Consider the following 23,934-nt stretch of genomic DNA (forward strand, 5'->3'; position numbering starts at 1 on the left):
TGTCATAAAAAAAAAAAAAAAAAAAAAAAAAGATTCTGTTAATTAATCTGCCATATCTTTGCTTATTTTGTTGTTATTTTTTGAAAATGCTCTGAAACAGAAATCCATTGTTTCTGACAATTATGGGTTTTTGTTGTTGCTGCCGTTTCTTTGTTTTTAATCACAAAACAGACCCTGAAATACTAAGCACTGTGTAGGAGGTGGTTTTGGTTTGGTTTGATTTTCAAGAAAGCTCAAAATTTATTTGTCTTTTTTGGTTCATCTATTTTACATCCCTCCAGGCCATGGTAATATTAAGTCTTGACTGATCATTCTGAACTACAAGAGGCCAGGCTACAGCTAGCTGCAGTAGCTTTAGAGCTGGTCTGTATTGGGACAGACACAAAGGAGCTGTAGAACAGGTCTTACTGTCCCATTTTATTGTTTTATGTAGTAAGCCTGGTTCTGCTCACACGAAAATGCCATTGTAATGCCAGAGGAAAACACTACTTGGAGCAAAGGTAAGAGCGTGTATCTTGCAGCTTAAATGAGAGTCACATGGTCATAATATAAAATTCTCATACAGCAAACTTGGAAATGGTTTCCAAATGCAGAAAAAAAAAAAAAGAAAAAAAAAAGAAAAAAGAAAAGAAAAAAAAAAGGATTTCTTTTTGTGAATTATTTTCCAAATAACTCTTATTGAAAATTTGCAAAATGCAGAAACCAGTCACAATTACAAAACTTCTTATTCCTTTACCACAGACAGAATGTTTCAGATATGACAGACTACTGTAGGTGCACAATGCTACATAAAGAGAAAAGGGATGCTATGACTTACATTGTGCTAACATTTGGGTTTGGGTTGGTGTCTGAACACAGTGAGCTGCAGAACTGAGGTCTTCATGGGCATAAATTCAAATCAGGAGAGAGGGATAGTTAAAGAATCAGGATGGCTAAACAGTGAAATCAGGTACTTTCCTTAAAATATTTGTATTTTTATTTTTGTTGATGTTGCTTCTTTGAATTAAATGATGTTTGGTTTGCCCACTTCACTGAAAAGGAGGACCAGTGCCATTATCCTTTGGAAACGAGTACGTTTTGGATAAACACTCTAAGGCAGCATAAACACTGCATGAGCATTCAAGGAAAACAAGTCTCATTGTTTTCAAAGTTTCTATATGTGCTGGTAAATTAGGAATGCGAGAAAGCCTAATATAAATTATGAAATCAGAACTGTATTTTACAGGCTGGCATGAGTCACACAGGGCACCAGCATTGTGGGAGAACTCTGAGATAAACTTTTACCAACCCTTTTCTTGTTTTGCTTTTTGCAAATGATCTTCCTGAAGATCCTCATTGTCCCCAAAAAAAACTGTTTTAAAAGAGACCAGTATTTTATTTCACATAGCATTTACTCTTCTGTTTGTGTTTTATTACAAAGAACTTTTCAGATTATGGCTGTGCAGCATCACCAGTTTTTTTCTATTCCTCTGCAGTGAAGGAGAGAAAACTAAGACACATTAAATATGTTAAGCAATAAAGAGAAGAAAGGAAGATTGATCAAAGGTACTGAAAAATCTCCTGCATATAGTGCCAGAGAATAATTAGTATAACTCATATTCTTCTAACAAAGAAAAGGGCATGAAATTCTGATTTGATTTGGAAAGAATAGGTGAAATGATGCTATTAGGGCTTGGATTTATGGCTTAAAGGAATGAAGTACTCACCAAGGCAAGAACTTTTGCATCAAACCATCCTTCAAACTAAGTGAAACTGTCTTTTAGGGGTAAGACAATTACAGCAATATCTAAAAGGCCAGTTGAAATTATATGGCAGGAAATATGGACCCACTGGAAATAGGAGAATTTGAGCCTTCAGAAATACCCAGATTTAGTGTTGTTTTGCAGATCTAAAGAGTTGCTTCACTTAAGCATTTATTGCTAGCACTTCATAACTTTTTTTGTGATGAGCCAAGATTGTGTTGCAACTCCATGCCACAGAAAAAAATAATTACTACTTCCCTGCTAGAAACACAGAATATTATTTTAATGCTCACAGAATAATGAGCTAATACAGAACAACTCAGCTACTCAGCTAGAGAACCATGCCTCAGGTAAATGCCCCTGTAGCTTTTTGCTGTAAAAAAAATAAAAAATAAAATAAAAAATAAAAAGCAACAAACAGTGGTAATATCTTTATTGGCTTCTATGGACAGGAATTTAGCTTTCTTTTTTTTTTTCTTTTTCCTACAAAAGTTGCCTTACACAAAGGCACAACAGATACAAAGATAAAACCCAAGGTCCTAAAGAATGGAAAAGGTCATTTCAAAGGCTCCAGAAAGTGGCTGGGCTTCAGTTTGTTATGCTTTGTGACTAACAACAGCAGCACTGTAAACTGAACGTCTGCAATCCCCTCGTTAACGCACAAGCCTGAGCCAGTGAAGTAACATTGCTGGGAAGGCCAAGCAGCACTACCTTACTTGGAAAGGGGAGGACCACGCTCCAGTGATGTTACAGGGCACACTGGTGGCAGAGCAGACCCTCCAGGAGTGCTCCAAACAACCAAAACAGTCTTGAGAAAAACAGCCTTTATTTTCAAACTACAGTATCCCTCCCTAGCAACAGCATGTATTTAATGCTCAACAAGAGCAAGCATAAAATGGAGTTTGTATTGTAAAAAGTAATCCACTAGGGAATGATAATCTTTTGGCTACTGATACCTTGCAGCTTGCCAGGTTCACCCAGTCCTTGTTTTTGATAAAATCCATTCTTGTGGTATTTCCTGCCATGATGTATCAGCTTTTAAAGAATGACACATTTGTGTTGCACCCATAATTGTGAGCACATTTCATGCTTCACGAAGAGGTAGTAAATCTAGTATATAATAAACAACCTTAGAGGTGCTGAAACAAAAGCCTGCCACATGTATTTCACCTCCTTAGTTCATTTGTAAGGTAATCTTTCCCTTCTTTGCCTAACAGAGACATCTAAACAAGCACACAGAGACAAACATACAAAGTAGTGATGTGGATTTAGCTTGTTTACAGGGGTGTATCTGTTAAGTCTGCAAACTGGGTGATATTGACTTGCTTTTAGTAATAAATGATTAATAAAAATACATATTTTATGGAAAAAATCTACAACTGCAAAGAAAAGATATTTCTTAGACACCAGAGAGACAAGAGTAAATAAAAAGTGCTGTGTAATAGTAAGTATTTCATCTGATTTTTCTGCATATCCTGCAGATTTTAAATTGATTAGTGCAGCATAGTACCTGCACTTTTTTAATTACTATTTTTCCTAGAACATTTCACAGATACATAGACTGGAGATCTTGTAGTATGGACAAAGATGAATGCAAGTGTTTGCTGAAATCTAATCGGTAATTCAGTATTCTTAATTTTTAGTCTGCTTACCAAAGTGTTTAACTGGTGAATACCTATAAGACCCTAACGTCGCCCACTATGTCTGTGGACATGTTCTTTGTTCAGGACCTCTTCCAATGGAGTTAGTCAGAAGTTGTTGTCGCTACATTAGTGGACAGGATTTGTTCTCAGAAGGAATTTTCCAGTGCTTAGGTCACATACAGACAGCATTCTTGTGGAAGAAGAAGATGAATTTTACTTTTAACTATGTATTAATTCTCTTTTGGAACCACTTTCAAATTTTATAGCCCTCTCTTTCATCTTCAGGTTAGAAACCTGACCTGAAGGCTCGGTTCCAGTGCTAGGTCATGACAGGAGCGCGAGGAGAGCGTCTCACTGCTGGAGGCAGAGCCCAGCTGATGCTTGTGTTGAGAGAAAACCCAACTGAAGCTGACACACTTCACAGCTTTAGCATCAGGGCAAAGCTGTCACAGCCAGTCGAGGTGGGTATTACTTCTACAGATGCCTGGTGGGTAAGAAAAATGTCATCTCCCTGGAGGGGACCCTGGCTTGGAGACAGGAGCCAATCATTGCCCCACTTAAAACTGGTGACAGCTTTCAGAAGTTAGGCTGGTTAATGCACTCCTGCCTCCGACAGCTGCAGCTGCTCTTCCTGGCACCCTTGGACAGTGGAGAGGAGGGGAATAAATAATGGCCAGTAATCCAGTATCTAGAGGTTTCCTTCTCCAAAGCCAGGTTCGGGTTCTGCCCACCTTCTGTTTAAGTTTGCACCTGTACTCTGGCAAGCAGCATCTGTGGGGCACTGCACTAGCCCTGCCTGTCTTCTAGCACATCATGGGAACCATGTCCTCAGTAAGGAAATCGGGCAGAGACTGAGAAAACCACCTCTTAACTTTAAATGTACCTCTCACCGCCCTTTAAAATAATGCTCATTGTAGGATTCACCATAGGTGTTGAGGTGGATTGTATGGCCAGGATAAAAGCAAACCATCACAAAGCTTCAGTACACTGCAAACATTTTCTTCTCTTTAGCATTACTGCACAGGATGTGCCATGTTTCCAGCAGTAACTGGGAACTCATAGAAGAAAATATCAGGTGCACACAGGAAACAGTGGAAATACGGTCATCTTTGATTCTGTCCAGTTGCTACAGGGGGAGGTATTTCTTTAAGTGAACCATGTGTGATTTTGTACTGGCTTACATCAAACTGCAGTATGTCACATCTGATATTTACAGTAGTTTATGTACTGAAAAAGGATGAGGTGAATTCAGGGTCAGGAGGATACTGTAAAAGCTATTCCTGCTGTTCTCCCTAATCCCACATGCATGTGTGGGGAATAGTCCAATTTCTTTTTACACTTGCGAATACTGTTACTGGGTCATAACTAAATCGGTGCTGAGCACCTGCAGACATCTGCAGGTGCCAAACAGCTTCCCCCAGCCTATTTCTGCTCCACATTAATTAGATGAGCTGAAACCCTAGAACCAAACGTTCCTTCCCAGCCCCAGATCTCGCAACGCTCCAGTCTGGACTTGAACTCATGTCTGTGGCTCATCTCTGATTTTGGTCATTAACTTCTTCCTCATTACAGAACAGTTCATAGAGTCTGGGACATTTGCAGATCTACTAAGTCAGATGTTTGGGGAGAATAAACACGTGATATGAGATTGCACCACCTGCACAGGAAAGGCAGCCTGATGGTTATTTAATTGACCATTATCCCAAAGGTGGCTGTGGTCTTCAGCTTCTGACAGAACACATGGCTACAGCCAAAGTCTACTCTCAGTTACACAAATTTAAATAAAAAATTAATTTCAGCACTTTGTCTGATGTAAATGAGGCCAAGGTTTAGGCTTCGGTCTCTTTCTTTCTTTTATTTTTTTTTTTATTTTTTTTTTCCTTTTGCAAATATGATATTCCACCAAGTTTCTGGTCCTCAAAAATTCCAAGTCTGTGGTAGAGCGTACACAATGCTTATACAGAAACTTTCCCCGTCAAGATTTGGCAATGTTTAAAATATGTCAGCTGACACTTAAAGCAAGCTAACAGGGACATGGTCAGATAGATAGATAATAAATGAAAATAGGAGGGAGGAAAGTAGAAGAGGGAGGAAAGCCATAAAAGGAGCTCAAAGAATGTAAGAGGAGATAAAATCAATGCATGCTAGAATCCAAAAGGCTCACCTCCTTGCCTGTATTACTAGTATTTTTATTTATTTATTTATTTATTTGCCCAATAAACAACCTCTTTTTTTAAACAAATGTGGCTGTGCCAGGCACCAAGAAATTTCAGCCTTATGACTGTACTCTGATGAGCGTGACTTGCATTTCCTCTTGTTAGGAAGAGCAACTGGTGGACTCTGTGGTTCTGTGATACATTTCAAAACTCGGGAAGCCGAATCTCTCCTGGAGATGTTCATCTGGTCCCTTACGACTGCTCGCTGCACAATCCCTCAAGCGTGGGAACGGCGCCAGGGCTGTGGCAGGGGACGGATGCCTCTGAGGGCTGCCGTGGGGCTCCATACACAATAGCAGCCGTCGCTGCCGCTGTGAACATGGCCCCGGGCTTTGGGGAGCCAGGCTGCGGGGCGGCGTTCGCCGTTCTGGGCATGGGAAGCTGCCGCGAGGAGAGCAAGCCCCTCCGCGCAGCCTGTGGGTGGTACGCAGCAGGGAGGAGTGATGTGGGAAAGCGCTGGAAGCTGCTGACAGTTCCCATACCCCGCCCGGCGCCCCCCAAACGTGCTCTTTCTGCCACCCCCTCTTCACCCGGGCTGGAACAAGTGTTCGCGGTGCTGCACCGTCACCGAAGCGGGGCTCCTGGAACTGAGGGCCCGCGTGGCACAGGAGAGCTGGGCTAAGGGACGTGTCTGTGCCCTGTGCTTACTGGGTGGCCTCGAATCTGGGTGGTTTTCATCAAACCCAGATGGTGATGTTGGGCCAGAGTCCTGATGATTTTCTTCCACGTTGGGGCCGTGTCTGAAGGCCGAGCCCTGAGGCCAGGGAGTCACAGACCATGAGCAGCACCATGACGCAGTGCTGGCAGGAGAGTTTGGCTTGTCAGACTGTGGTCTATCCCCGTGCTTGGCTGTCAGACAGCATAACAGAAAAAAAAAATGCTCTTCTCTTTCACTGACAGGGCCTCTGCTGTTGTCATAGCCAGCCTGATGCTGCTGCTGAGGAGACACGTTGAGTCTAAAGCCATGAGGCCTCTCCTGGGCTCCTGGCATAGCCTGGCCATAAGGCAGACAGTGATCTCCTCTGGGCCCTCTGTCTGACTCGGCCTGAGACACTCCCTTTTCTCTTTTTTTTTCTTTTCCAAAAACGAACGAACAAACAAACAACAAACAAGCAAATCCACACCAACAGCTCTACAAGTAGAGTGTAAGTATAGTGTCAGACAGCTGAGGGCCAAATGCTGAGAAAATTGCTGTGCAGCATGTGAGAGATACTGGTATTTATAGCATCCTCCGAATGGTTCTCCCAACAAATAAAGGTATCTCCTGGATTCCCCCTTACATATGGTGGGTTTGGAAATTATTGGAGGATTTCTTCATGAGATGTAAGGGCACCTGGAAGCCAGGAGTAATGCCTGGAGAGAACTAGTCTCTCATTAGTACATGGTTTGTCTGCAGCATAAGACATCTTTCACTCCAGATGCATGACATAAATAGCAGGTATTACGTCTGTACAAGTGGGCAGTAAGGGGTCTGTGGCTGACCACATTCCCCAACACACTTCTCAAGCAACTGCACCACTGTGAGCAGAAGCAACCTGTTCTAGTCTCCATAATCCCAGTCCAAGACCCCACATCCAAAGACCTACTTACCTGCAGCATTATAGAAAACATCAAAAGTTTTACTGGGATCACAGAATCACAAAATGGCTTGGGTTGGAAGGGCCCTTAAAGACAGGGCAGGGACGCCACCCACTAGATCAGGTTGCTCAGGGCCTCATCCAACCCGGCCTTGAACACTTCCAGGGATGGGGCATCCACAGCTTCTCTGGGCAACCTGTGCCAGTGCCTCACCACCCTCTGAGTAAAGAATTTCTGCCTAATAGCTCATCTAAATCTACCTTCTTTTGTTTTAAAACCATATATACATAGACAGATTGGTCACATGCATCTGACTTATTCTAGAACCGATCTTGCAACGTTAAATATGAAATTTAATTTGTAGATTGGTTGTTATAGTTCAGAAGATCAGGGCTCTTGCAAACTTCAAGTTCCTACCAAATGGCGTAGCTAGTGTTCCTTTCTTGGAGGTCAGAGTGAGTGAACCCAGGGCTGATTGGCAACGCTGCACTCCAGTAATCAGTTCCCCAGCTTTAAAACAGTGTTAATGAGGCTCGCCTGGCGGAGGCTGTAAGCCTTAACTAATAGCTGGGTTTTAACTACTTGGAGAGCTCTGGAGGGAAGGTATGATGGGAGTGCAAAGCATTACAGTTATTAGCGTCTGTCAGATCTCTCTGTGGTACTTGCAGAGCTCCCACAGGCTGTGCAGCACTTTTAGTTCTTAATTTCACCCAGGGAGAATCTCCAGTTACCTCAGTACCCAGAAGCCCAGAAGAAAACTTGATGTCTTCTAGGCTCACTTTCTCATATACAGATATTCAGGTCGGTTCAAAAAAAGTAGCTTATAGCTAGAAACACCTTCCTTAAATACATACTTTGTAACCTACACTTGCTCTTTTTCCATGAGTTCTTTGTTTGAGTGGGTTTAGGAGCAAAACATTCTGCTCCAATCTCAAGTATTTTCACCCATCTCTAAATAGTATACGTTCATGTACAAAAGTAATTGGCAATCAGTTAACTATCAAGAGACTTGACCTTGAAGTCATACTGAGTGTTTGAAGGAGGCTGATTAATTGCAGATAGAGCAAACATTCTGAAACCTTAACCAGATGAGAATATTTACTTCATGTGACTCATACGTAAAACATGCTTAGACCAGCATTTCAGGAGAGCTCTCTGATCAGAGCTCACTCTGTCAACTTTCAAAAAGTCATTCAAAAAAAAAAAAAAATGTATATATATATATCTGAGGTGTGTTTCTAGATGTAATCTGCTCCCAGCAGCTGCAAGACACCCTGTTCAACCTGAGATGAATGTAATAGTACTTGGTAAATCCCAAAGACACGAGAAAGATCCAGAGGTGGAAAGAATGCCAGACTCTCGCACATGGAGTTTGCATTATTTTAGTGACTAAAATCACCTTCTGTGTTGAGGCTTATTTTCCATGCAGGCTAGAGGTATAAATGACTAAATCATAATGATGCTATTGGATGACAAGAGTTTAATGATTTCAAATTACGAGAAGTGCTTATATTGCCACCTGCTGGGCTTCACTGATTCATGAGCAAACAAAGCAAATCAGACAATTTCTTTCCCAAATGTGCACAACAGTTTTTCAAACGTCTCTTGCAGATACAGAGTGGTCAATCATTTCAAGTTGAATGAGCAGACAGTGACACACACACAAAAAAACCCACATGCGTTAATGCCTCCAGCAGACTACTCCTCGTGAATTTATACTTAGGCCAATTGTCTTTTGTTAAAATGGAAGTAAATCCGTTTTAAGGTGCATGTTTGGTAACTGTTACCACACATGAAATTATCTGTTCAAAAGTGGGTATAGAATATATTTGGCATGCTGAATAGTGGGGTGTTCTTGTTGCACTGCACTATCTAATACTGTAGAGATAGGGTAACATAAAATATATGAATGCACTGTTTTGGTTTTTGTTTGTTTGTTTCTTTCTGGAATAATTGACATCTCCTCTGTGCTAAATACCCAGGTTGGACGCGGCTTTGAGCAACTTGGTTTAGTGGAAGGTGTCCTTGCCCATAGGAGGGGGTTTGGAACTATATGGTCTTTAAGGTCCCTTCCAACCCAGACCTTTCTGTGATTTTATGATTCTCTGAATACTTTAGTCACTATGGTAGTCACACAAATATTTTAGACTGCTCTTTGTGCTACTGTAAGATTAATCCAGTTTCAAAATGTAATCAGCTGTCTTAATGCAGTTTATCATTTAGTATCATTTTATGCAAAGCAGCACATCTACAGGAAGATGTACTTGGCATAACATAAGCAATGGCCAAAATTAGTTACAAGTTTGCAGTAAAACAAAGTGCTTTACAAATGCAATTCTCTGTTCTGTGTATGACACTCCATAACTCTCTAGATTTAGAAAACTCATGAAAGTGGAGACTAGTAGAAAACTGCTGCATATGGGGCTCTGCCATTAAAATATCAAATGTGCTGTAATAATAATACTCACTCTTCCACTGAAATAGCTTTTAGGAAACAAGTGAAATTAAATCTAAGGAGACAATATACTTGGGGAAATTTTGAATATAATATTTCTTTGGATGGAAGAAGAAAAAGAAAAAAAAAGGTGGCAGAAGATATTACTTTTGAGACACAAGGACAAAATTGTAGAAATAGTTCAGTCCTACAGTTTTTATCCTATACTGTGTTTGTTCCCTTCACTATTATGCTGTTGAACAAACAGCTTCCTAAAACTGGTAAAACATCCAACCCTAAAAAAGATCAGCTTTCATTTGTGTAATTGTTTTGGTTCTCCCAGCCTCTGAACAAAGGATTTACAAATGCTTATTCAAGTTTTACGGGAAAACATGCAATTGGAAAAAAAAAAAAAGTTTCACATATAAGATATGTTTGGCATTCTTCAAAGGGTTCTGGCTTGCTATTGATCCTAGACTTAGGGTAATGCACGAGAAATGCAACATGAATGGGAATAGCAGGTATATTTTTAAGGAGTTTAGAACCTGATCTCAAGAATAAACACCATGCATGCTGCAAAGTGTGCCTGCAAACAGAGTGTATTAGCCTATTTGGACTATGAAGTTTAGACTGCTTTCAATGTCAGATTTTGAAGAGTTGAAATTAGTTGGACATTTGAATGTAATGCCACAATCTGTAGCATAACCTTGTTGTTGGTCAGCTTCAGTTACAGCCTTTCCTTTCAGAAAGCTGCAAATCTCCTGGCTGGCCTAACCAGAACTGATCAGAAACATCTGTAAAACCACAACGTAGAAAAGCAGAGGGTATGTCCTGGAACTGTGCTCTCAACAACTGCCATCCTTTTGCCGCTCCACTCTTAATTCATGGCAAACACCTTGCTTGCATTGGAGACCCCCACTACTTATGTCGACTCAGCTGGCTTTTTATAATTGTTTTCACCAGCGAGGAGAGCAAACCTCACTCTACCATCACTTCATGCAGATTTTGACAATGACATTTTTTTTCTAAATGGCTCTGCAAGGGCCAGTTCTGTTTTACTGGGGATTCAGAATGGTATGGCAGCTTTTAGATGCCAAAGAGTAGCTATTTCTTAAGGTTGTTTTAAACTAAATATCTGTATCATCAGTGCAATTATACAGACCAAAGTTTTCTTGTGCAATTTTCTTTAAAAGAACGAAAATACTTAATAAAAAGTAAAATTGAAAAGAAACTATGAAAGTCTAGACCACAAGTGAGCCAACCAAGTCACCAAGCAAAACAACCACTTGCAGGGAGAAGTGTTGCAATCAGGTTTTAGGCATGAATACAACTGCAGGACTCAAATGGTGGATGATACAGACAGATGGAGGCTATAAACTGGACTAGGGAAACTCAAGAAGAAGGAAAAAAATAAAAATAAAAGAGAATAAGGAATGTGTTGTGTTAAAGTTTGGCTTTAGAAAACTATGAGTTGATCTTTCCCTGTACCTGGGGCTGGATTGCTAGAACTGTGTTATAAAGCAACAGCTATTAAGGGCAAGAGTCTTTCTTCTTGAGCTTTTTGAAATGCTGAGAATCCCCCAGACTTGTCTGGAATGTGCTGATGTCCATTGTGCACCCTGAACCTGCAAGTTAGCACTAGTTCTCCTGGCCTGGAGTTACTGTCCAGCAACCACAGGGCATACATTACCACCTCCACCTCCCTACATGCAGTTTTTCATTAGAATAGTAGAGTCTATCAAAATTTGAGAGGTCACACTCAGGAAGAAATGAAACTATAGCTCTGAGAGGACTCTTAGAGAACTAAGAAATGTTCTCCTATTTCTAATAAGAAATGTCAAGACATCCATAGCATGTATATTGTTACTGTGAACTGTATGGGATAGAAACTCCCTTCATTCTTCACTATTAGGCATTAGAGAATCACCGAATCACAGAATGGTTGAGGTTGGAAGGGAACTCTGAGGATCACCTGATCCAACCCCCCTGCCAAGCAGGATCACCTAGAGCACGTTGCACAGGATCACATCCAGGTGGGTTTTGAAGGTCTCCAGAGCAGGAGACCCCATAGCCTCTCTGGGCAGCCTGTGCCAGTGCTCTGTCACCCTCACAGTACAGAAGTGCTCCCTCATATTCAGCTGGAACTTCTGTGTTTCAGCTTGTGCCCATAGTTTTGTGCTTCAGTTTGAGCAACAGCTCACTCTGTCATTGAGACAACGTACAATTATGGATTTAAGCACAGCTGGATCTCTGGGGGTATGTAAGCACCCCTCCTTTGACTATAGTCTCACAGGAGAAATAGAAAGGCCTCTCCAGGCCACTTCGTATCATAGCCATTTTTTATTAACTTTCTGAGGCTAATCTCTCCAGCATTCAGCTCAGCTTCACAGACCGTAACACATGGCAGACACTAGAGGACCCGCAGATACTTTCCGTTGGCTGTTTCAGGATAGCTGAGTTCAGCTAGCCTCAGTGTCCTCACTTGTCTTTCTGAAGTGTATACCAGATATTCTGGAAATGTTATTGGGTATCTTTAATGACACATCAGTGAAGTGTCTGGTAACTAGTGAAAACACACTTGTAGATACCAGGCTACTAAAGGTGGAAAGACTTTTAAAAGGTATTCATGTTTCAGTTTCTACTTTTTACTTGCTACCCCTGTAGTATTAACTACCTAATTCAGATACCTTTGGCTACTCATAATATATTTCTAAGACTTTTGCAAATAGTTTTTTCCTTGTCCTGAAGATTTATCAGGTAGGTTCTAGTCCTATAGTCACTGCTCTCTTCTCAACCCTATACAGATCAGAGCAATTTTCCCTGAACTGTAGATGTCACAAGTTTTCTTTTTCTAAGAACAACAGATTTAGGAATCTAGTGTCAATAATGCTCTGTACACCTCAGGAGCTGAGACGGACTGAGGAGCAGGTAAGATGCCAAAGAACAGCATGCGAGAACACAGACATGTTTTACACAGAATGTCCCTGCTCTGAACATTTAAAAACCTAAATAGGCAAGATCAATACAGGACAGAACAAACTGATAGGACAGAAGATTAGCTGTCTTCAAATGTCACACCACTGTCATAATTAAAATTAAAAAAAAGTAATCTTAATTTGCCTTAGAACTAAGTAGCTAAAGACAAGCAGTAAGTTTGCCTTCAAAGAAAAAGGTAGAGAAAAAGGGATACAGAGGAAATAGCTGGAAACGAAGCAGAAAAAGGCCATGAAAGTTTTCAGGGAGGACAGAGTGAAGCTCAGGGTAAAGAGAGTCAGACAATAGTGAATAGGATTGCAAAAAATACACTGTTTTCACTGATGAGGAAATATCCAGAATGAAAAACAATGTCCCCACCTTCTGTCACTCTTGGTTACAGAACGTCCTCAGGCAACTTTTGAGAGGGTTTTCCAGGCTTGTAATTTCTGTTTCCTAGTGGAACTCGTGCACAAATTGGATGCTCCTGTTGTATGACCCTACTGTCTTGTTGAGTGTGGCATCTCTCCAGATATAGAAAACTTACTTGAGATCACTTTGACATAATATAGAAATACAGAATTCAGGAAACTCTATTCCTCTGAGGATGAAGCAAAACTATCCACCTGGGCAGACAGGGACCCTGAAGGAAACACTGAATCAGATGAGAGCCTCCCCTGAATTCCCTGTGCAGTGATCAGCTACCTGATTTGAGTAATAAAAACAAACATAATTTGTAGTAATGGAAATCTATTGTTAAGGAAACAAAAGCCAGGAAGGTTTGCATAGCATCCAAAAAAACTCCAAGAAATAATTTAATTAAGGCACATACATGTCAATATCTTATTAACCCCTTTCTTTTCTGGGTCCATCCCGTACTCCTGTGCCAGGGGGGGACTTTGCTTCAGTGAGAACAGTATCAAATATTCTGTTCACAAAGACTTAATCAAAACATAAGCATACACATTTTCAGTGGCCAGGAGGTAATGTTGAAAGCAAGATTTCTATACAGTCCCATGTTTTTTCCAGGTCTATGGTATGTAGAACTCACTGATCTATGTAGGTTCCTTGCCACCTTTCAAATAGAAACTAACATTGCATTTTGTTCCTCAGGCTACCAAGTGCTGATGGTCTTTAAGAAAAAGAGTGTATGAAGCCCTTTTATGAAGGACTGCTATGCAGTTTTTGGTATTGCCCTTGAAAATGTGTGACCTTTTAAGGCTTGTATGGTAACTAAAGGACTGAAGTATTGTCAACTTGCTAAATTATACCACTTTACACATAATCCTTACCTGTAGTTAAGACTTGTTTCACTAATATCCAATTTTTAAGGTCTGTAACTAAACTCATAAGTTTCTAAGTTCTTCAGGACTGCTTTTCTAAAATCTCTGTTTCTAAAAGTTGAATGGTAGGAACAGGCTGAATAAAAACAACAGTCAGGGATTATGTTTGCAGTCTAATAGTGGATGTTTGCTTGTTTTTTAATGTGATTGAACTTTGCTTGTCAACTCACATTCTGACTCTCTGTACATTTTGCCCAAGAATAGTTTTAGCTCCTATCAGCACATTTGTAGCAAGCTAAATGGAATATCATTGTTTTTGAAGTACAGGAAAACATTTTTCAGCTCTTTAAATGTAATGTCCAGTAGGAAACACAGGATCGAGCTGGGAATCACTGTGAGCCAACTGGATGAGATAAGGTTAAGTGACAAATTACCAAAGTACAGAAACAAAGGAGGCAAAGTAGCTCAATTTCTCATTTCCTTTTCCTCTTCTGAAAGAAAAGAAAAAAAAAGTCTGAATGATGGCAAGCAATAACACAAAATGCTTGTAAGATCTTATTTTAACTCCACTGAGAGCAAACCATGAAAGCACTATCAGTGCTTTTCCCACTGAACAAATCTTGCCACAGAACTCACCATCACTGTCAGCCCAAACTAACATCAGGATCAGTGAACACAGCAGAAAAGCTCGTGGCAGAGAGACTTGGAGATGAGAGTGACAGCGATACCTTGGTAGTGTTTGCAATGGGATGATATGCTCTCCCATGTCAGTGCTTTCTACCTCTCTACGTATTTTGAAAATCATTGCACCAGCAGTGTTACGGAGGGAAGATGTCACATCCTCCAAGCTCTCTCTGAGGTCTGTTGCCTCCTGCTGAGTTCCTGCATGCTCCTGTCTCACCATCAGCCCTCACAGCCCAATATTATCTCATCTCTGAGCATGGTAGGGCTTCCTGTTTCACAGATCCCATCTTAAATTCAGGGCTCAGCTGCAAAAACTTATAGGCAGAGGCAGCCCTCACTTTGACAAATCTTCATTTTGCTCCCTTGAAAACTGACAAGGAAACTATTTCAGACCTATGGTAGAAGCCCCTAGGTACAGGCATATTTCTGGGCAAGACACACCACTTCAGTAAAAGTATGGTTAATATCAGTACTTTTGTGAGTGTTTATAATCATTCTTCTTAGCTTGTAAAGCAGATTTTATTGCTTTTGGAGGTTATAATCCAGAAAAGTAGACAGGAAGAGAATTTACATTGAAATATGGAAAAACTCATCTTGGTAAAATTTCTGACAAAGCTAGTCACTGGCACCCCGAGTCCAACTTTCAGAACGACATAGGGCAGCTGAATCTCACTGAAAGCTGAGCTGCTAAGTGTTTAACGCCAAAGACTGCACTGACTGTGCAGGGGGTGCTTATTCCGTTTAAAACTGTTTTTGCTCTTGAAGTGACTAATGAAGCTTGATGACACAGTGGGGCAGATGTAGTCAACAAACATTTTTCATGTCTGAAAAAAGGCAGAGGGGCCTGAGATGAGGAAGAGGGGACACATGACATTCATAATCCTCCCGTCACCAAGGCACTCTTCAGTGGGCCAGCACCTGATGTGAATTACAGCAGCCTCCAGGTTCCTGCAGTGTACGCTGCCAGCAGCTCCTGGGAGCTAGTCCAGCAGTCACAAACCACTGCCCCTCTCCTCTCCTCGGGTCACTTGCCTTCTCCCAGGCGAACGGCGCAGGGATGGTACTGGTCCGGGTCCACTGGTGGCTCTCCTCACACTGGAGATGCTAACGAGGACCGATCTGCAGGGTTTGCACAGTTTTGCGCTAGAGCAGAAACTGAACCTTTGACTTCTGAAGATAAGTATCTTCAAACAATACAGTTTTCATTCTGTAGATGAAAGGGCTGCTGAGGTGCCCTTGATTGTTTTGGAAATTATTTTCACCAAAGAATGCTGGTATCTCTCCCAGTCTGAATTAACAGTCCTCCAGGGCTCGAGCCAAGAGTGTTCCTCGTAATAACTGAATAACGACATTACTCCTCATTTCACTTACACCACAAGTCACACAGCTTGATGGCTTGGAAAAGAAAAAGCTGGTACCCATATTTCATTTAGTGTGTATGAGGACGTCCATGATATTTAACACTTAATCTGATTTGTGTAAGTGTAGTACTGAGTGTGAACACTCTGGGAAAAGTCCCACTGGTCACACAGTATGTAAGAGATACCTCTAGGGCTTTAAGCCTGAAGGTGAAAACATAATAAGATAAAGTTTATTTCATGGTATCAGGAAGCACATATTGGTGGTTAACAGCTTGTACTGGATTTTGTCATACCTTTTGAATAACTTCACTGACTACTTAATAAAAAACTTCAAACTAAAATAACAATGAAAAGTGCTCTCTGCTGTACCTTGTTAAAGTATTACTTCCTTCGTGTTTAACCTATTCACTGATGTGTTTTGTCACTGATTCTGCAATGTAACATAACAGCGTTTTTCAAAGGAACACATTCAAACACCTTCCCCAACGCTTTCTTGTATAATACCTACCCTTTTTGCCCATACTGACACTGCTGTGGTCACATTTAACATAGAGAGCAGGGTGGTATCTTATTCCATCCACCAGACACACCATGCTTCTTTTGGATTGACATACAAATATGTTTTATCAGGTTCATGAGAAAGATGTGATTCCTCTCATTTATGACTTCTGGCACGATTGGTTAATCTAGCTGAGGGCAAATCCCACTGTTGGTATCATTCTTAAACAAGAAATGATCCAAGAAGAGCACCCTTTTGGGGTGTTTTCTAAAAGAGCCAGCCTCTGTTTCTGCTCCATAGATGGATCCCTTTGTATGGGGATGTTTCGTCTGCAGTAGTCACAGGCTTCAGGAACTGCACTGCCCCACAAGGGTATGAGTGCTGAGGTGCTGCATGGATTTAAGCTCTGTTTGGAGTCAATGAACTGTCTTGTGACTGATGACGGGAGAAAAAAAAAAAAGGAAGAAAAAAAAACAACAGACAAAGCCCAACAACAATGGAGCTGCTTGGGTTCTTTGATTACTCAAGTTCAGCTGGAGGTCCTTACACTGACTAGACAAGTCTTTGATGGAAGGAGAGGCAAAAATTGAGATGATCATTCAAAAACAATTTTCCTGACCAACATCACTTGGTTTTGCTTCCACTGAAAATCCAGTCCTCATCAAAACTTTGATTTCCTAAAAGTTTTCTGAAATTTCAGTTTCTGAAGCAGTAAGTGAGAGCAGCATTTGTAGCCAAATGTGCCTGTTGACAAGGAAGCTCCTGACAGTAAGCCATCTCTCCCAGTCTCACAGATCTGTTGAAAAACAAGACCACAAGATGGATCCCTGCAGGATAATCTCTTGGGGATCTCTGCGGTGAAAAACCTTCTGCAGCTATGGCTCATTTCTTTCTGTCCCTTGCTGAATACCAAAACATGGCACATAAGTCAGGAAACACATGCAGAAGGCACAAGATTTTTCAAAAGCCCAGCTAGCTAAATCCAAATGCCCTGCCCTGTACATGTTGCATTCAATCAACAGAGATGAGGACAGCAAAGCAAATAAAAAACAACCTGGGAGGATCCTTCCAGAACAGGAAGCAAAGCACAGGAGTGGGAGTGAGAAGGTGGTATTTAACATTACTTTCAAGCATTCTCTATGCCATCCCTCTCAAACTGTGTTTTCAAGGTGAAGCTAACTGAAAATCTCAACTGAGGAAGCATATCTGCTACTGTTGGGCTCAATATCACTGTATTTGACATTACCCTGCAGTAGCAACTGCTGGTTTTACTCTGGAAACTTTTGGATCATGCGATTTAACAGCGCACTGCAGTTTTTATGCCCATGGCTCTCCAGCTGGGTTTTATTTCTTCTGTAGTTTGGTTGAAAGGTACAAGTGCATGAGTGCACCTTCATGCCTACACACACAGGGGGGCAGGGGGAGGGGGAACATGCATGCATATGTATGTATGTGTGTCACATCCACTTTATGTTGCAGGTTTCGGTTTACAGGACTTCTGGTGTACAATCAGTCTGTCTGGAAGGAAAGTACGCCCACAAATATCACATGGAACTAGCTGGTTCTGGGCGCTGATCCAGGCAGCCTCATTTAAAGCATCAAGATCATAGAAACCTTTGGCTGGAAAATTAAAAAAAGAAAGTATCAGTTTTCATTCTGGAGACCCACATTCAACTCTTTATGGAAAATATTTTCAGGAAATACCTGTTGACTGAGCCTTTCAGTTTAACCAAACCATATTGCTTTTGCAAATGAAAAAGAAAGAAAAGAAAGAAGTAAAAGAGTAAAAAATATATATAAAAAGACTCTGCTTTTTGTCCCAGGGGTTGAATTAAATTAACTTCAAACTGAATCATTCTGTATTGTATGAGACTACAGAGAAAACATCATGCTGTGTGTTATGATATGCATTCTCTACTAATTATTAACATCTTTGCATACATACTATTATCAGCAAATTTTACTTTTTGGCTTTACTTCAAATTCTGTTTAATAAGCATGTGTTATCTGACCATGGCTATGAGGGGGAGTGTATCGTACTTGAGAATATGCTCTTTGTACTGCTTTGGACAGGGGGGGGTCAATTTTCTTCCATTGAAGCCTATGCAAGTTTTGCCAATAACTGGAGTAAAGCTTAGGTAAGCCTGTAACCTTACAGACAAAACCTACAGCTCTCCATAGCCACAACTTCCAGTGAGGTCATTGCACCTATTGTCATCTAAATTCTAACCCAGTCTTACCCTCAGTTATTTTCCACTGCAGGAAGAGGGACTGCTCAAAGCTCAGGAGCATTCTTTAAACATTCACCTCAGATGCATTTTCAAGATTGTATTTCAGTATGAAAAAATCTTGTTTACTTCCATCTTGAAATGGCCTTGCACAGTGTTGCTTCAAATGGATTTCCAAAAGGTAGGCTGCTTAGTAGCTGAACTTAGATCTTAAGAGTCTACATTTGAAGTTCATGAAGAAAAAGATCTACATGGTTTGATGTGAAGATGTGTTTGATTCACCCTTTCCAAAAAGTGTGACAATACAGAAAAAGACTAAAAAATTGTTTTTGTCTTTGAACTCTTAGCAGCACACAATCTTAAAAGAAAAGGATTTGTGCATTTAAAAATATTCCATGGTTTCTGTCATTGGCACATGATAGAGCTCTTCATTAAAGGCCCATACAGTTTTAATATGATTCATATCCAATGGTTCACATAACCACAATAAGCCTTAGATCTCTTAATATGCCTGTTCCTAATGTTCTTTTTGTTAGAAGAGCAACCAAGTAAAGTTTCTTTTCTTGGCTGAGACAAATACCCCTTTTACTTGCAGGAAATGAATGTGTATTTTCTGTACTTTGGAAAGTTTATTGAATATATATTAAAAAAAAAGAGAGAGAGAGAGAGAAAGAGAAAAAGAAAGAAAGAAGGAGAGAAAGATGACTTTCTCCTTGCAGGCATGTGTTAGGCATTCCACAAACAAAACACTGTGTAATCAGAGCAGCGGTTGTCTTCCCGTGACACTTGAGTTTTCAGAAAAAGATTTATGTAAGTTATAAAAAGTTTTATGTAAGCAGTTAATATTTCTGAGCTTTTTTTGAACACTGCCAGTTCCATTCAACAACAGGGGTAACCCCTCCTCCTTAAACTGAGAAACTGAGAGACATGCAGTACGTGTATGTGGTCTGAAGGTCAGTTATAGCATTTACCAGATGATCGAGAGTAAGTCTTACGGAAAAAGAACAACACAGATTATTTTCTTGAGGCCAGGAGCATGAGGCAACCGCAGGGGGAACAGTTTTAGCTCAAGCTACAGAACCGATCAGACTTGCATCAGCAAGCATTTAGGGACAGATGCTGGAAGCAGGTCAGTGCCCCCTGGGGAGCTGTGGGCACACAACACCTCATAGGAGATGCGTGGCGCCTGATATGACTCATTGCATAAATGAGACAATTCTCTGATTCATATCTGGGAGCCTTCTGCTGGATTGTTCTCTCAAAGAACAGTTGTCTTTCTGCTTCCACTCCCTCAAAATAAGAATAGCATATTTCAAAATAACCTGAATTGTCCTTTTGCATCCTCCTCTTCCAGATGGAATTCTCATTTTCTCCATCTTTCTTACCACATAACGTGTAATTAAAAAAGCCTAACAACAAAAACAGCAAATACAATTGAAATGTCTTTTAAACCTATCTTTTCCTGCAGATTCAACTCTGCTGCTTGGCGTCTGTTAACCAAGCCTCAATTTGATACTGTTTGAGCTGTAACTGTTTTGTACAGATGATTAGTGTTCTCACCGGTCCTGCTTTCTTCTCTGTGTGTCTTCTGGGGACATATTTCTTTGTACTGCTGTAAACTGATCTAGTGTATGATTCTTTCCCAGTGAACTGGAGGAGAAGTTATCTACTTTTCCAGACATTAAAGGAAACTGTGGGAAATCACGGAGAATAAAAATAAAAAGTGGGTGAATTAACTGCCTGTGAGCAAGTGGTCCAAACCTGGCACGAAGTATCTCGGAACAGCTGGCAGGCCCAGGGAAAACATCCAGCTGAACTGAAATAACTTTATATGGGAATGGAGAGGTCTTGGGAGCAGCTTCCAGGCAAAGCACAGTTAAGATTTCATTTTGGTTCTACCATGAGCACACGCCTCTGGGATACTCAGAGGAGCCCAGCTCTGTGAGGTGCTGGGGATCAGCTATTTCACTGATTTGAAGAAGCGGGATCTAGGCCTCTTACAAAAAAGAACCCAAAGCACAAATACACATAATCAGCAGAAAAAGAATGTTCTTCTTATACTACATATATTTTTCCCAGTATGTTTATATCACAGTGTATCACAAAGTAATCTTCTCAGGCTTGTAAATAAAAAAGGACCAATGACATCCACTGGATGTTCATTGTAGAAGACACTGCATTTTTATCTATACATGTATTTTAACAAAAACATAAAACTACAGTATAGATATTTATGCAGTGTTTAAAAATACCTTTTTTTCTACTACTCCTCATCCATTTGAATTGTATTTCTTATTTCACCACAGAACTCCTATTTTCAAGGTCACCTACTATTTACCTTCGGGTAAGTGCTAGTGTTGTGCCTTTTTTACAGCTAACAGCACAGGTGTACAACCTGACTGAACTATCAATCCCAATGCTGCCTGAGGGATATTTTATTTTAATGACTATAAGCATCAAGTCTGCACATTATTCTTGGATCCTGCTGCTCATTTTGAAATATGTGTTTCTGCAGTTTTGAAAGAAATCAAAAAGTAATGATGTAGTGGTGAAGCAGGTTGCTAATATTTTTGTGTTTTGATTCAGAATATACTGACACATAAAGAGAACTGTCCCAGGAGGCATGTCCCGCAAAGCAATGACTACTTTTATTGCTCCTGGATGGAGCACAAAAAGAGAACAGGATACTTAACAGAAGGCTTAAAACAAGCCATGATGACTACCTTCCCTTCAGACTAAATGGGGGAAAGAAGTAGCTGCAAATTACTAAACTAGTGCTTAAAATTCTTTTTTTCTTCCTCCCACTTCCTTCCCCTTGTTTCCTGTTTGGTCTGCAGCTTACCTTGTACGGGATTGACTTCAGGCTTTTTGGGCTCTGGCCTCCTCAAGCGCTTGGATAGCATGTCATTCTCTTGGTGCCATTTTTTCAGGCACTGTGGTTCATGGATACTAATAGATGTTGTTCCATACTCACGGCCGCATATGTAACAAATCACTGTTGGAGGCCGTCTTACCACTCGTGCCTGCAAATAACAATTGTAAAGAAGGATAAGCACTGTTTTCAACATTAATTTTGAATCAGAACATCTTTGAATGAAAACAAGCGTGTATGTTAAGAAACTGGTTCATACGTGTGAACTCAGTGTGAATGTTTCTGTCAGTTTTGTTACCTCTGGATTCAGTCTTGGAGATTGTAGGGGGGACATTGCCACATAAACTGGCAATTTGGAATAGGTAGGCTCCTTCTGCAGATACTGGGCTGAAAATTCATGTGTGTCACCTAGTTAATACTTAGCTACATAGATTTCAGCTCTTTTATTTCCCACCGTCACATTCATGGAAATGCTGACTCTTGATCGGATTGCTGCAGCACAGTAACCATTTTAAACATCAAAGCCTTTTTTTTTTTTTTTTAATCTATCAAACAGAAGTAGCATGGCCAGCAGCAACAGAAGCTTCCTCAGCTGAACTGCTGATACGCACATCCAGTAGCAGAAAGCCCCCATTCAAGCATTGTGTCTGGCCTTACCACCTCCCTTAAGCTGGACAGTGAAGGCAGCTGCCTCAGGCTTGTGATTCTGGTCCATAACACTGTGTTACTTCTATTACAGATAAGTTAGCCAGTGGAATTTTTGGCCTTGAAGGATTAAAACTGATCCAGGATATTTCAGTATTGGGAGAAAAAGGAACTGTTTCTTGTTTATCCCAAAGACCTCAGTGTGAATTTTGCCAGTGATAGCAGAGAGGGCAGAGCTAGACTCCAAGCAAGTCATTGTTTCTGCACTCCAGACCTGCTTTTGTTTGCAGGAATAAATAGCTCAACAAAAAGAAAAAAAAAGAAAAAAAAAAAGAAAAAAAATGAAAAAATAAATCCCTCAAACCCAAGGCCCACAGATACACATTCTAAGCTTGAAAAATATATAATTACTGTGGTATTGCAGATTATGGACTTGACTGTGTCTTAAGGCACGTCCTGCGCTAGGCGTGGTGTCAGCACCAGCCCTAGTTCAGGAGTAGTGTGAAGCAGAAATGTGCTGCAGAGACAGGACTTTGAGACATAGTGAGGGTTCTCGCAATTGTCACTGTTTCCTTCACTCCTGCCTGCAAAATGCCAGTAAGAGACAACCTACTCCCTGTCCTCTTAAAGGTAGGGGGAGAACGTGCCAGACCAAACACGGGAGGCCCTTCTCACTCAAACAAGGGAGGTGGGGATTTCATTTTTTCCTCTGTGTAAGACAAAGCATAACCAATTCCAGTATTTATGACTCTCTCTGTCAGCCCATCAGTGTATTCAAGAAAGTCTGGGCAGCTCTTCTCGCATTTATGCTACAGTCTGAAAATGTCATTAGAGAATAATCTGCATCTTTCTTTCCTGTAACACACATGTAAACTCAATTACATGAAGAAATACTACTCTACAAAGCGTATTTTTGCTGGGAAAAGTTGGGCTTTGTCTGGAAAGTTCTCACATAGAATTGAAATATAACTTACCCAAAGACAGTCAATCTGAGTACTTTTTCATCTTCTTAACTTTCAAATGCAATTTCCTAAGTCATCTTTGATAACAAGGTAATTTAAATATGAATGCATAACCACCTCTTTCTATTCACAGCTGAACATAGCAACTGCTGATTTAAGAGTGCCCTTTAACTTTTCTTTATCAACTTTCACCAAGCTCCTTACTTCAGCTCTTCACCTAGCTCTTGCCTGATTTGGAGACAACTCTGGGTCCCGGCAGAGACAGTGAGTGATTCTCTGCAGACTCCAAAGCGCTCTAGATGAGGACACTGTAGCACAGACGGTTGAGGCTAGAGGACCCATTTCAGTGTACATGTTTGCTTTGAGTATGCTTACAGTGTTTTAGAAGTAGTTTTCTAAAACAGACTGCTAACTGTAAGAACACCAGCAACACATTTTCTTTTCTAGTTTCCATTAGCTATGTTCCTGCTGTTCAGTAAAACAGCTGATTTACTGGATGCAAAGTGGGACAGATCAATTTGACTTACATTCATTATGTAGTGATGCTTTTTATGGTACCAGGATGGTAAAAAGCAATCCTAGAACAAAAATGTAAATCAAGCTTGCTTGGCTTGCACTGTTGTAATCATTTCCACTGTATAGAGCATTATAGTAAAAACAAATGTGTAGCTTCAAGAAGACTTAAAGTCCTGATATGACCCAGGTGAAAAATCACTTAAAAATAAATATTCACAATAAATTTAAAAGAAACATTGAAAATCACTGCTGAAATCAAGTGTTTTTTATCTTAAAAATATTTCCCTAGTGATTGTGT

General features: G+C 40.5%; 1 protein-coding gene and 1 long non-coding RNA gene across 7 annotated transcripts in view; one reads left to right on the forward strand and one right to left on the reverse strand.

Annotated features, from left to right (window-relative positions):
• Window positions 1-23,934, reverse strand: part of ZNF475 (zinc finger protein 475) — a 58,024-nt gene that overhangs the window by 12,715 nt on the left and 21,375 nt on the right. For 3 of the 6 annotated variants that reach the window (XM_080573572.1, XM_080573569.1, XM_080573570.1), the window contains 2 exons: window positions 21,484-21,664; window positions 16,451-18,033 (listed from right to left, as the gene is read on the reverse strand). In XM_080573572.1, coding sequence (XP_080429698.1) covers window positions 17,882-18,033; window positions 21,484-21,664 — 333 coding nt within the window. In that variant the 3' untranslated portion in view covers window positions 16,451-17,881. Of the gene's footprint in view, window positions 1-12,967; window positions 18,034-21,483; window positions 21,665-23,934 lie in introns of those variants that run through there. The other 3 variants (XM_080573568.1, XM_080573567.1, XM_080573571.1) reach the window with 2 other exon arrangements.
• On the forward strand, window positions 16-13,720 carry LOC308185456. Its single transcript, XR_013943394.1, has 3 exons — window positions 16-1,545; window positions 3,671-3,846; window positions 4,958-13,720. It is a non-coding gene; the product is annotated as an uncharacterized lncRNA (long non-coding RNA).

The sequence above is a fragment of the Anser brachyrhynchus genome (genome assembly GCF_964034855.1).
Source record: "Anser brachyrhynchus genome assembly, chromosome: Z".
NCBI lineage: Eukaryota > Metazoa > Chordata > Aves > Anseriformes > Anatidae > Anser > Anser brachyrhynchus.